The sequence below is a fragment of the Perkinsus marinus genome, assembly GCF_000006405.1.
Source record: "Perkinsus marinus ATCC 50983 genomic scaffold scf_1104296940846, whole genome shotgun sequence".
NCBI lineage: Eukaryota > Perkinsozoa > Perkinsida > Perkinsidae > Perkinsus > Perkinsus marinus.
Window position 1 is genome coordinate 111,762 of NW_003212688.1, and position 14,065 is coordinate 125,826.

Consider the following 14,065-nt stretch of genomic DNA (forward strand, 5'->3'; position numbering starts at 1 on the left):
GGCCATAGGAGGATGTAACTGATGCTACCGCCTAGGTATCGAGCCATGGTACCATGACCGAATTCGTGACAAAGTACAGTCACTTGTAATATCGCTTGAAAACCTATGACAATACGGCGATTAATAAGGGTTAAAATTCCCTCCTTACCAACTGCCATGAGAATCGCATACATGCTTGGCTGGCCACTTCCCAAGGCCTGTAACACCTGGTAGGCAAACAGAGCCACCAACCAATAGTTAACCCTTATTGGCGTGCCGAGGATCCTGATGGGGCATCAGTGACGATGTCTCATAAATGGCCTACTTCCCAGCATAGAAGGAATTGGAATCGCTGGACTGACTCAACCCTTGAGAGCCAAACCCGAAGTTGGACATATCACAAAAATGCTGCCCGCGGATGCACTAACATATACATATGTCTGAAGATGCTGATCGAGCGGACTGTCGGTCAGCTTTACTCATCGGTGAACATTGCGATAAATCCAGCTGATTTCTGAACCTGGGAAAATCATTGTGTCTCCACATCCACGGGGCGTCGAGTAGATGCCCGAACACATCGTAACAAAGTCGTCAAACAACAATCGTGTTATTTCCATCCACGTTACTGCTAAACACAACAGATATGCAAGAGGAAACAAGAGCACTGCTAAGCCAGTGATTCGGCACACATTCATGATCCTCAATGGGCTACCCCCAAGCTTTGTTTGAACTCCCACGTGTCTATGAGTTTAGTGACGAGCCTGCTCCCACTCGACATGTGCTGCTGCAAATCTTTGCTTATGCTCTGTCGACCACACAACGAGCTGTCAGTCAGCAAAAATGCTGTGTGAGCAGGAAATTGAGGCGCAACGCAATTCGACATGCAAGTGCTGGGGCAGTGTACCGAATGCACGCATGAACATGGCTGTTCTGGGAGTCGAACCCAGGCCTCTACCGCCCAAAGGCAGAATCTTAACCTCTAGACCAAACAGCCACACCATAGAGGTCGATACCAAAGCATCACACCACGATCCGATATTCCTCTGGTATGTTTCGCATTCAGCGTTGTCGAGCAGTAGAGGTGCGAAACAGCCAAGATGGAATACATTATATGGACGAAATGGCTTTCGTGTATAGCCCCTCGGCTGGAGCATTCCTTGAAATCCGACACTTTTTGCATTTCTCATTTCCTCATGTGAACAGATAATACTCTCGATTTTGGTAAGTACTTCCAATAACCAACTATTCCCATGAGCTGTGTTTGGTTGTTGGATAACTATGGGCTCGACTACATCGGTTTAGGAATGGAAACAGTGCAGTCCCAACATGGCAACTCCCGAAGTACATCAGCCTTCCACTAGGCTAGGGAGCGCAACATTGGTCTCAACTAAGACGATGCCCGAGAAATGGCAGAGCCTTTCACTCTCGAGACAGACTCGGGCCTCTGCTGAACTCCAGAACGATTCCATTGGGATACTCCGGTTGACGCCGGGTAAAGTCGATGAGTTTGATGGTACTGATTATTCCCAGGATAAAACGTCCCACCAATTCCGAGAGCGTGGCGTGCATCACACTGCCGGGCGTTCAATCGTAGTAAGGGATTCACAAAACAAAGTAGGATCAATTCCACGACCACGACTCTTAATTCCTTTTTCTTCTTTTCTTAATTCCCCATCATTTCTCATCTGATCACGACCAGGACAGAGGCGACCAGGTGGCCGCACTCAGCGCAATACACTTTCTTGTAAGGAAATGCCAATGTAGCCAATGTGATGGTCGTCATGAAACAACCCACAATTGCTGTGTACTTCCGATGGCGCGCGAGTATTATCGTGGCGCGTGACAATTCTCGTAGCGCGTAAGAACTTCATTGTGGCATGCGTAGGTGGAGTGCGTTAGTCATATCAAGAGGGTTACTGGCTGTCACTGAAACGCGTTTAGACGGACGGCTCTCTGCTCTGTAGGCCTTTGCAGTTTCATCAATGGGAGTTTCGAGTTGTCAAGAGTGGGATTATTTCGTGGCGCGTGAAGTTTAACTACTGCTACCATGGCCACCCTCGTCAGCGGACTGGGTACGGTTCACCATCGTGTATTATGGGCGCTAGGTAGAGACGCCTGTAGTAGTGCTATAGTAGAAACTCGTGAGGAAAAACGTCACGTGAAAAGCCACGAGGCTATGCCCGTGGTACTCCCTTGCATGGGATTTCTCATAGCACTGTGGTTCGCTCCGACGATTATACGGCGATGTGCACTGGCTATAGGGCTCGATCTCAACGGTTATGGGTGAGAAAATTATTCCGAACTCTCGCAGTAATCTGATTTCAGGACAACAGGGAACGTTGTTGCTGATGCATGCGGATCCTTCCTCTTATTCCTGGTGCTAGCCGAGGCCCCCCTACCTGGGCCGTTGGTCGTGACTGTAGCTGCTATACTTGCCATCATTCCAATGCACGTATGTGTACTGAAAGCATACATGTCATTGTTTTGAGCTTGTATGCAGGTCTATAGTATTTTAGTTAGAACTATGCTGATTTATGTCAACGAATGGACGTTTATGGTAATAAAACGTTGAATGGAATTTCCACAATGTGCGTGTTTACAGATATTGGTTGTTCCTGGTATCATATTTTGTACATTCTGGCTGGGCTCCACCGCAGACTACGTTATAGAGTACTTCGACCTCTCTCCAGTGAAGGGAAGGGTACTGCAACCTTCGAGACGGTTGTTGCCTGGGGATCCGAAATTCCACAAGTAAAAATGATGTGATGCGATGAAAATTTGATGGTTAAGTCACTCACAGGTTGATACGGGTATGTGCCCTAAACACGATTGTGCTAGTGCCACTGATTGGCCTCGGCTGCGTGTGCTTGCAACAGTATCGTGATCGTCTAGGTCTGTTTGTGGATATGGATTCTGAGCGACTACCCTCGAAGCTTGAGATTGCAGTCCAAATGATGTAGTACTGAACATAAAACACATGGGTGATGCATTGCAGGACGGTGATCCTAGGATAGTAGTAGTAGTAGTAGTAGTAGTAGTAGTAGTAGTAGTAGTAGTAGTAGTAGTGGTAGTAGTAGTGGTAGTAGTGGTAGTAGTAGTAGTAGTAGTAGTAGTAGTGGTAGTAGTGGTAGTAGTGGTAGTAGTGGTAGTGGTAGTAGTAGTAGTAGTAGTAGTAGTAGTAGTAGTAGTAGTAGTAGTAGCGTATAACTACTGCATCACATGCTATTCCAGCAACTATTCGCTCAATTCGCGAGCGCTAATCTCGAATCGCTATTCGGTACAACAGCAATTCGCGAACTATTCTTGACACAAGCGACCGAAGATGGTGAATCCTGCAGTACCGTATTTTTGTTCAGTTATTTCATCCTAGTGAACGAGTTTCTATTCTTCTACGGCCATTGGTTATTCCATGCGAGTCCGTTTTTGTATAAGAAGATTCACAAGGTTCACCATGAGTACCCGGCCCCCAATGCATTTGCGTCATTGTAATAAGACCGCTGATATGCGTGATTCGTTCGAGGAGTGGTATGTAGGTATTGCCACCCATTGGAATTGCTCATCGCTGACTTCATTCCTCTGGGAGCTGGAGCCTTCTTCCTCGGCTCGCATTGCTGTAATACTTGGGAAATTTGTATTTTCTCGAGGCGTTATTTTCTGTGTTGCGGAATTGTGTCGCGAAATTTTTTGTATAAAATGAAGTGCGCGATTGGTATTTTTCTCAGCGACATTTCTCTTATGGTCTATATATGCGGTACTCGGGACAGAAGGCCACCACAGTGGCATACGGTATGTAATTTTGTGGCGCAGTGACGGAATCGAGATTTGCTTCAGATGGCCGTGGATAATGTGGTTCGACCACCAGCCTGACTTCCACGATTTCCATCATCAGAAGTTCAACGTCAATTATGGGAATATAGGCTTTTTAGACAAAATACATGGTAGTGCCGAGGATCGAACCTGCGCCGTATCTGCGTTCTAGGTACTGACGGTTTGTGGCAAGCACATTTGGCTCAGCTGAAGGCTCAACGTGAAGAGAAAGGACGAATTCCGACTAAGTTCTTGAACCATTACTGTGCTTAGAATCTACTGTGTATCATTATAATGTATTTTACACAAGATTTGTCCCTCAACATCCCCTCGTATTTATGCTAATCAGTGCTAATACCATCTTTATCTGAACTGCCCTAATGGAGCGTGTGTCACCGGAATACATGCTGATGCACACGCGTGTTACCTGGACACGATCGCATGTTGTTGGTAGCTGGCACGTCGGATCTACTACTAGAGTTATCGATTTTTACAGGCCCAGATGGTTATTGTTGCGTTGTTCACAAACTGTAACGAGATAGTTCAACTCTCTCTAGAATTACATTCTAAGTTTTTTACGAGGCTTTTCATTATGCCGCTCGCCTCGGCCCCCGATCACAGCACTGATGAGACGACTAAGGAGTCGGTTAGAGTATATACCAAAGCGGAGGTGAAAGCTCATGATAAGAGCGATGACTGCTGGGTCGTTATTCATGGTTCTGTATATGATGTTACTGACTTTTTGGAGAGCCATCCGGGAGGACCTGAGGTAAGATATTTTCCAATTTTGCGGAGTGCAAGTTTAGAACAGGTCATTTCGACGATTAGCGGTGGCAATGTGACGGAGGATTTTGAAGAGATCGGGCATTCTGATGAAGCCAGGAGGCAAGCGAAGGCGCACAGGATAGGAGTGTTGGAGGGTCACGAAGAAGTGCCGTGACCAGGAATCGAACCAGGGACCTCTACGTTGTTGTTTTCAGTCACAAGGCATTCCGATGAATTCTGAACTTGGAACCAACGCGGGGGTTATTAGTATGGGGGTTCTGCCTGTCATTTTGATCGCTGGCGTAGCTTATTTGGCGTACCATGTAGCACGATGTTTCCCTTGCGTATTTGGCTGCTCACTTCATGGATTTCAGGTCATGAGTAGCTCCTAAGCTCGCACGTGAAAGACTCACCCTAGTAGTTTTTTCCATACACATATCACAAGTGGGGCCACAATTTCGGGAGCTTGGCAGTGTTTTGTCATGTAGTTGGTCAATTCATCGAGGAGGAATAATTTGAATTATAAGTGTCTTGTAGCTCATCTCAGTTTATGAGTATTTTCTATCGCCTTCGGGACTGAATATAATGAGTAGTTCAATATGCCTCGCAAGGAGGCAACGAAAGGGTTCCTTATGGAAGGAGGTCTTTATTGGTGTTCTGTCCTTGGGTGATATTCGGGTATACAAAAGGTCTACGAAGGTTCTCGCGGAAGTTGGTGCTCAGTTGTTTGTTGACGATTTTCAGGAGTAATATCGCGCTTCTCAGGAGATTCACGCGTAGAGATGTGAATCTTCACATTGATCACATGTAAGTTGTGCATGCTATTATCACCCGAGATCGTCTCGGCCGATGGACACTTCATATACGTGGTGAGTCACTACTGCTATAGTTCAGTGTTGGAATATATGTTCGGTTTCCTCAACTGAGCTCATGAGTTCTCTCACTGAAGATCCACACAACGATTTTCGATAGGAGAGTACAGATCTAACAATAATTCCCCTAAATTTCCTCTCAGAATCTCCACGTTTCTACCGACACATATAGTTGACCATTTGCGTATATTCTCATACTGCTCTCGTCAGTTGTAAGGTTCATGATGAAAAAAGCTCACATATCGTTTATCGGCATTTCGGAAATTGGCATGAACACGCTTCCCACGAGAGGTTATTAGTATCTTCGTGGGATCCTAGACCTCTGCCGGACCGCTCGTGAACCATAGCACTTCACCACCCCTTTGCTTGTTATGACAGTGCTTCGGCTAACCGGAAAACGCAGCATAGTCTACCGTATTGGCATCAAGTGCAACCAAGTCGATGACGGTGTTGGATTTCGAACTGACACACACCGTCTGGAGCAACGCAGCACAGATATCAACTCATGTGTCGTATAGATTCACAAACATGTATGAGTAATCACCTCTTACTAGCGATGCACAGTGGTTGGGTTATGTGGAGTTATCAGGAATTCGAGGGAAGCAAGCCTTGCGAGTGAACCATAGGGAAGGCGAGAGTTTGTGCACTGTACTGTATTCGCTCGTGCGTTTCGTGCAGTGTGGGCGAATATGCATATGGTCAACTACGCTCGTTGGTGAGAACGTGAAAATTTTGCGAAAATTTTGGAAAATTATTGCTAGTTTTCGTACACTCTAAGCCTGAACCGTGTGCAATTCCTCGTTGTGTCATGAGGGAGCTCCTGAGGCCAGCTGGGGAGAGCGAGCAATGCTCGCAGAGGTCCAGGAAAATTGTGAGTGAGAATATTGGCAGCTTTTGATAGTCATTTGTCCAGTGTGAGAAAAATGCACATGGTCAACCACATGTGTTGGTGTCAATATGAAAAATCTGAGGAAATTTTGGGAAATTCTCGTCGATTCCTGTGAATTTCTACCCGAATTCATATGTAAACTTGTATAATTAGTGAGGAAACTGTCAGGCCGAGCTGAGGGAAGCGAACACTGGATTCGTCAATTGACGCAACACTGCACTGGATATAATAGCAGAGGAATGCCTTAAAAAGCAGCAGCCTGATCATACTCAATCGATGGAGATTGTCCTTATCATAAACTCATTCAAGGGATCTCTTCAGTCTAGAACGGTATAGGAAAATATGCACATGGTCGACCACATGTGTCGGTGACAATATGGAAATTCGTGTTGGTTTCTCTACACTTTTATACTAATTCATATACATTTAGTGAGGAAACTCCTGAGTTCAGCTGAGGAAAGCGAACATATATTCCCCCCAACACTGGCCTAGATATGCTATGGCATCTTCTATTCTGATCGTGCTATTGGCAGCATGCATTCGAGGTCAAGGGTGACCACGCTGTTAGGGAACCCAGTCGTGGTTGGTTTCATCGTTCCAGTTCAGAATTTTCCACACTAGTTATGAAAACTCGCACACGAACTAGGGTAGGAGAATTCACAAACCGGCAAGAAATTCTCCTTATTGGCATCAGCTATGTAGTTGACCATATGCATATTTTCCCCCTATACAAAGGCCACATACAGGCGCTAACTCGTAAGCATTTCACTGAGGGTAATTAATTGATTGAGTTATGTGATACATTAGGGAATTTACAAGGATGAACTCTTTGTTGATTTCAGTTCAATGACAGTGTTGTTACATCGACAACTTCGTCGTTTATCGCAGAACTTTACTTCGCTCTCCTTCTCCTCATCTGCGTATAGTTTTCCAATTGGACCCGAGGTGGGAATTTCCCCAAAACTGCTTTCACAGAGGCTACGGACTCGCATTTTCCCCGTGTATTGATGATCCGCTTGAGCGGGAGACTGTTCTGACAGGTACCACCAGATTTCCAGCGACTGAGCCATGGTGTAGCTTCTGGTCGATCTGGCGCCATCGTTGCTGATGTCACGTGAGTTGATCAGCGATCACTAGTCGGGTTTAATCATGAAAGACACCAGTGTGGTAAAAATATGCACATGGTCACCCACATGTTCTGATGACAACATGAAAACTCTGAGGGAATGTTGCCGAATTCTTGCTAGTTTCTCTGCACCTCTCTAACCCAACTCGTATTTATACTCCTGTGATCAGCGAAAAAACTCCTGAGCTCAGCGAACATTCATTCCTCCAACACTGTTGTGAATGTGCCCAGATACGACCCTTCAGTTGAAGACATACTCATCATAGATGATATTCCACCGGAGTTCCCTTTCTGTCGGTTGCTTTCGGCGAACAGGGGAGATCAGAATGGCTCTCTGACCCTACTCAGTAGCTTGAACCATAGCCGTTACAGCGCGGCAACTGTAGGAGGGTCTCGCTCCGCTTCCGATGATATTGAGTAGGAAGGTCGCACTCTTGGAGGCCCAGTTTGGTGTAAGCACATTACAGTGTAACGGACCGGATGAGATGACAACGGCATTACGGAAGCGCAACTTCGACAAAATCGTGAGTGGCGATTTTGGTGGCGATCCCAACTTCAGTTTGTATAGGTAATCAACTTTCCCCATGTTATGTTACCAAAGAAGAGTCTGAAATTCACCACCGCTGTGCACCCGGAAGAAGGTGGATTCCGACGCTCACCCCTAGCATTGAGTTGGTTATATGGCCCTTTCAGTGCTTCCGCATGGGCGTAAATCGACAAGAGAACGCACCAAGCCCAGTACCCCACAACAGTGCACTGAAATCGTGGACTCCATACCACCTTCGCTCAGTCGATATCTCACGGCAACCTTTGCAACTGCTAGGACCGCACTCCGACATCCGCACGGAGAGGTGAGGCTAAGCTCGGCGCTCGTTGTCTTGATCTGTTAGATGATTAGAGTCGAAAATGATAGTATTATCTGGCGTAACGGCGATGCTTCACACATGAATCAATGCGTGTGGCTTCGACTAGTGATGCACAGCCTTGTTTTCAACTCCGTCATTCCAAGGGTTATCGTATATTCTCTATAATATATCGTATCTAATATGTTATAACGTATTGATATGATATGTAGATATTAAATATAATATCGGATATACAGGGATATGTTATTATTGTATGTTGTCAGCTCCACTTGAGATTACCCCGACGGAAGATTCTTAATCGTCCCGGGCGAGCATTAGAGCGAGCAGTGTACCACTCAGGTCTGGAATTGATACGGACGATCAACGGCGGTTCAGTAACAACTTGTGGTCGGCTGAAATATCGATATACTCACATTCAGGCATTATCACGTCTTTCTTACCGGCCCAAGGATCTCCTGGGGAAGAAAATTGACCTGGATGATTGTTTGACGCTGGTTTTCGCGCCAAGTCACAAGATAGACAACATGGAGAGCCACGAAGAGTTTCTCGGAAAGTCTCTACTCCTATGACTATGCATCGGATGGACGGCTTGGATGATCTGTGGTAAATCATCTTTTCATTTCCCGTGGTTCATTAGTGTTCATCTTTTGACCTGTTTTCGATTTATGGGTGTTTCTGGACATGTAAGTGAGCTGGTGTTGGCTGATTGAGAGACCGACCGAGCCTACCCACTGAATGAATGAAGACTATGAATTGCCCCGGAATCAGCATCACCACGCGAGACTGAATGTCGGGTTCGAAAACAACGAAACGAGAGGCAACATAAGTCTTAGCACATCGAAAGACTTTAGGACTGCATTTCTCTGGAAAAGTTCCGGTCATGTCTTTTTTCACGCGCCACGTAAAGGATTCAACCTCGGCATGCCTATTCATCACCAACTTGGCCATATTCGTGCAAAATGTCGTCATATGTCGGAGAGATTTCATGAAATTCTTATGCGAATGACCCCGAATATTCGTCCTGCACGGAACAGATCACAGGACAGATTTTCAGAAATTCACAGAAGTTGTTGGACAACTTTCAAGTCTGTAGCCATCTTAGCTTAGTGGTAGAGCGTCTGCTTCGTAAGCAGAAGGTCGTCGGTTCAATCCCGGCAGATGGCTTTATTTCTATTGTTCGAGCACAGATTTCCTTTTCCGTAGTCAATTGTGCGCCGCTTGAGTTATTAAGGCATCCTGCACCTGATGACCGACAAGCAACGAATCTGGCCCTTACCTCCATGCTCAGTGGCTTACTCCTGCCAATTGAGACATTCGTGCATTCGAATGAAACGAAAGCAAAACTAGGGATAGTGAAACCCGCTCACGTGGAATTCCGACTTGGGCCACATCGAACTCGTACCCAGTGCTTTCCTGCAAGTAGTTGTTCTATTCCTCCGAGTGTATTGTCTTCTGACAACCCGCTCAAGCTCCTGCTGACGTCCTCTGCTCCGTGATTCCTGTACGCCGTATTCGAATCAGCCGAACCTGCAAGCAGTTATTTGTGGATGGGCACAAAGGTACTACCTAATCATCCTACGAATCAGTGATATTGCTCAAACTGCATCACGTGGGCTGATGTACTCTAACGGTGCTTAGGTATCACCAATGAACTCAGCACGTTCACCGACTATGGCATACGCAAAGAGGAAATCTATGCGAGCTGCAACGACTCACTTCGAAGGCCGGCGCTCTCTTCTAAAGTAACTCGGCCATCGGAAAGGGCTCTCGACATATTTACGAGTACTCAGGATGCCTTTCTTCAAGCGGAGGCCATGGATGCTCCGAATGGCGTATCGAACGGCACATTCCTTCACCTTCCAAACCATAATGAACATCGCCTTACTGGTTGCCCTATTCTTACCTGATTGCTGGGTAGTGTGGTACTATGCAATTCTTCAGCTCGAGTCTTCACTTCTCTTAGACGCTGTTGGATATTGGAAATAGCTATCACGTCTTGGACCATATTCTTATCGTTACATTTGTCTTATTCGTTGGAGAAATGATAATTCTCAGCCTCAGCACGCGCAAGTAATATTCGACCCGTCGAAACTCCACTGAATTCGGGCTTCAAATAGATACTTCGGAGGTTTCTTTTTCTTCATGGATTTCATTGGAGCGTTTTCCCTCTTCCTTGACATATCTTGGGCGCTCGGTGACAACGACCAGAGTCTTGAATGTGAGTTCTTCAATCACCCTTGTGATTTGTTCTCACTAGTGGTATCAGTTAACTCTGGTTTCGGCTCCAACGTTGTCTTACTCCGTGCTGCCCGTACGACTAAGCTCGGCGCACGAGCCGGACGAATAACTCGAGTGATGAGGTTGCTGAAGTGGCTGCCTGGTGTCAGCAGCACCCAAGACGAGAGCGCTGGCACGGCCAAAGTATGTACTAGTGCTAATGCATTGCCGTAGGGTCACTCTCAGGTCCTTGGGTCAAGGCTGATCAATGCTTTATCCACTAGAGTTTCAATGTTGACAATTGGCTTAGTTATGGTATTGCCCATATTTGACGTCATGAAGTAATTGACCGTACTGGGCATCTATCTAGTTGACTTGTGAATCTATTATGTTCAGGTACCCGAATGAAGATCATTCTATGCAGGCTTGGGCACAGCAGTTCGCAAGCCAGGTGCATGTTTTTGGAGAAGATTATATTGGGGGAGAGTAAGTCGACCTTGTCCACGCTCTCTTCCTTAGCCGCTGATTCCTAGGTCTTTCAACCAAACCATTGTCGAGTTCCTGGACTTCTACGATTTCCAAGAATACAGACCAGTGACGTTGGTGATAGAGGCGCTCCCAACGGGCGTGCTGTATGCGGAGAACTTTGCTGAACCACCGAATAGGATATCTAATGAGTTGTGGGTCACGAGTCATGGTTATGATGGTACGAAAGTACAAGTCATGTTTGACTTTACGGCGGTGAGTAAGACAGACGCTGGTGCGAACATTGCCTTGGTGGTAAGAAGTGCCTTCACTGGGATTCGATCCTGGGACCTATCACGCTGTCAGATCACTGTTATTATCGTTATGATACTCTCGGCGACTTTGCTGAGCAACAGTGTATCGCAAATAGTAAGTGGTTGTATGCCCATCTGCGGTGTGCCACTGCATTGTCCTTTCCTTAGGTACTGGTCCCATTAGAAGGGCTATTCTGTCGAGTGAGAGATATGGCAAAGACGATCTTCAAAACGGTCAGTCAAATCAGCAAGGTCGCCGTGGAAGAGGTAAGGTGAAAGATATTCTTCGCTGTGCGCACGTATCTTTGTGTATCCAGCGACAAGAGGATGAGCATCTTGTGAACCTCGCACATAGTGATGAGGATTTGGAGGATTCTGGGGCGTTCATGAGTGAGGCTTCGGTGAGAAAACGACAGGTGCGGGTATCGAACCAGGGACCTCGTGGGAGTAGGTCCTCGAGGCAGTGGTGGAGAAGTTGGCTGTGCTCTCGGAGATGTTCATTGCGAAGCACCCTGTTGATGCGGAGGAGCTGAAGAACCTTGGCTCGGACGATCTCGCTGTGTTAGACATGATTACCCAAAATCAGGTTCATCACAAGGAAATTGTTTCTCGTAAGTTCATCACTGTTGCTATCAGGCGCGAAAGGCCAGTCAAGACAACGAGATATTGGCTGATAGATTAGGCCGAAGTGAGCGAACAACAGCAGCAGCACGACCACGACGAAATGTTGTCGAATTGTGGTATTACTCAGGAGCAACAGCGTTGCGAACCTTCGTCTCCGACTTGCAGAAATCAGGACTATTAGATTGTGGTTTGGCCGACAGTTGGAATTACGATGTCTTGCAACACAGTCTTGAACAAAACGATGCCCTACTGAAGTGAGGGAATTTTGTGGCGCGTGACGGTATTATCAGAATCGTCTGCAGGTATATCTTCTTGGGGTCCGGGATTTCCCATTTTATCACTGGCTTCATCGACTTGGGCGTTCTAGAGGTATTGTATTAGCCCAGGTCTCCCAGCAGTGGCTAGGTAATTTCAGGTCTTCTTAAGGAGGGCACGGCTGGCGTATTTGGACAATCCTTATCACAATTGGTATCATGCGGTTGACGTCACACATACTGTTTACAGGTGAGCACTGGCCGGAGCTTGTGTGCACTGAAAACTGTCGAAGTGTTTTGTTTTCGTTTTCGGCAAGCGCGCTACATATTTTTTCCGACTTATTTTGCGGCAACAAAACTATTTTTCCAGAAATTTTTACAAGACTAAGATATCGTGGTGATCGATCATATACGTGAGTGACCATATGCTGATAAGAAGATGGTATTCGAAATCACTTATAATGTATATGGTTTTTGAGTATGGGAAAATATGTACATGGTTAACCACATGTGTTGGTAACAATATGGAAATTCTGAGGAAATTTTAGAAGGTTTCTGTACATTTCTAAACGAATTTCTACGTAAATTTTATTACTGTTGGGGAAATCTCGGACTCTGCTGAGGAAAGCGAACATCTATTCCAACACTGTGGTCTTCCTCCTGAGTGAGTGTTTTGGTATCGTCAGTGATTAGGTACCTGGTTCTATCCAAGGGAATGGCATTTTTCCAACCCTTGGACTGTCTAGCGGTCCTGTTGGCCGCAGTAGTCCACGACATAGGGCACCCGGGAGTCAACAACCCGTACTTGATCGAAACTGCTCATGAGCTGGCTCTACGGTAGGTGGTCAAAATGATTGAGGACAAGATGCTGATGGTTTAGATACAATGATAAATCACCTTTGGAAAATATGCACTGTGCGCGCTTTTTTGAGCTGAGCAGCGATGCTGAGGCGAACGTTCTGCAAGGCCTTTCTAAGCAACAGTGAGAAGCTTGTGCGGTATGGGGACGGGGAGTATTGCATTTCACGGTATAGGTATCGAGATGCGCGACGGATTATGATCGAGTGCATTTTACATACGGATAATGCGCATCATTTTGAGATGATAAAAACTTTGCAGATGTTGTATCAGTTGAATCGCGAGGTAGGCGAATGTTGCCTATCTCAGTGTACTTCGGTACTCAACAGTGTGATAGTCACAAACGAAAAAATGTTGTTACTTCGCTGATTAAGGAAATTGATACGGCGAGTATGTATTATCATCTGTATGTAATTTTTCTTGTGATTTGCAAAATCATTAAATACTTTTGAGCGATTCGAAATGTGATCAGCATTCAAATGTCTGCCACTTGCCCGTTGGTGGCGAACTATGGCGTTTTTTGGTATGGAATCATATTACTTGCAGATCGTAGATGAGGGCTATGATCCTGAGGAAGAGGAGTGGTCAGGAGAGTGCATTGCACTGTACTCGAGCAATGATGTATTTAACAGAATATTTGGGGTGCGCTATGGTGTTGTCGCCGGCTCAGGTTCGAATGACTTTACTTCAACTATTCCTTCACGCGGCAGATATCTCTAATCCGACAAAGCCGTTTGAGAGTTGCAAGGCCTGGGCTAATAGAGTTTTGGATGAATTTTTCGCCCAGGTAAAAACGTCACGAATCCGATGACACTGAACAAAACGTTTTTCGTCTCTCAGGGTGATCTAGAGAAAGCCCAGAACATACCAGTCCAGATGCTAAATGATCGCAATACCGTCTCGAGGCCGCATTCCCAGATTGGCTTTCTCGAGTTCTTGGTTGCACCTTTGTTCCTGCTGCAGGTAGCGAGAGACGCAGGTTCGATCCCCGGCTCCGACAACTAAATCAGGTTCAACTCCTACCATCGT

At 46.1% G+C, this 14,065-nt stretch overlaps 3 protein-coding genes and 2 non-coding genes across 5 annotated transcripts; 4 read left to right on the forward strand and 1 right to left on the reverse strand.

Annotated features, from left to right (window-relative positions):
- Positions 1-901: 901 nt before the first annotated feature.
- Positions 902-973, reverse strand: Pmar_PMAR000964. The gene has a single exon. It is a non-coding gene; the product is annotated as a tRNA-Pro (tRNA).
- A 1,042-nt stretch (positions 974-2,015) lies between these two features.
- Pmar_PMAR000965 (sterol desaturase, putative) lies at positions 2,016-4,286 on the forward strand. Its single transcript, XM_002781963.1, has 10 exons — positions 2,016-2,262; positions 2,305-2,431; positions 2,480-2,536; positions 2,582-2,730; positions 2,780-2,935; positions 3,336-3,464; positions 3,513-3,592; positions 3,702-3,765; positions 3,811-3,917; positions 3,959-4,286. The coding sequence occupies exons 1-10, from the start codon at positions 2,027-2,029 to the stop codon at positions 4,057-4,059; spliced, it is 1,206 nt and encodes a 401-aa protein (XP_002782009.1). The 5' UTR covers positions 2,016-2,026; the 3' UTR covers positions 4,060-4,286.
- Positions 4,287-4,378: 92 nt separating this feature from the next.
- Pmar_PMAR000966 (Cytochrome b5, putative) lies at positions 4,379-4,943 on the forward strand (the record flags this gene model as incomplete). The annotated part of the gene is made up of 4 exons (XM_002781964.1): positions 4,379-4,555; positions 4,598-4,717; positions 4,767-4,874; positions 4,926-4,943. The coding sequence occupies 4 exons, from the start codon at positions 4,379-4,381 to the stop codon at positions 4,941-4,943; spliced, it is 423 nt and encodes a 140-aa protein (XP_002782010.1).
- Positions 4,944-9,396: 4,453 nt separating this feature from the next.
- Pmar_PMAR000967 lies at positions 9,397-9,468 on the forward strand. Its single transcript has one exon. It is a non-coding gene; the product is annotated as a tRNA-Thr (tRNA).
- Positions 9,469-10,446: 978 nt separating this feature from the next.
- Pmar_PMAR000968 (calcium/calmodulin-stimulated cyclic nucleotide phosphodiesterase, putative) lies at positions 10,447-14,041 on the forward strand (the record flags this gene model as incomplete). The annotated part of the gene is made up of 19 exons (XM_002781965.1): positions 10,447-10,522; positions 10,571-10,725; positions 10,768-10,862; positions 10,918-11,007; positions 11,055-11,301; positions 11,353-11,415; positions 11,469-11,567; positions 11,618-11,716; positions 11,752-11,886; positions 11,937-11,988; positions 12,052-12,178; positions 12,227-12,293; positions 12,340-12,428; positions 12,872-13,015; positions 13,059-13,160; positions 13,213-13,321; positions 13,583-13,657; positions 13,707-13,823; positions 13,877-14,041. The coding sequence occupies 19 exons, from the start codon at positions 10,447-10,449 to the stop codon at positions 14,039-14,041; spliced, it is 2,106 nt and encodes a 701-aa protein (XP_002782011.1).
- Between the last annotated feature and the right edge of the window lie 24 nt (positions 14,042-14,065).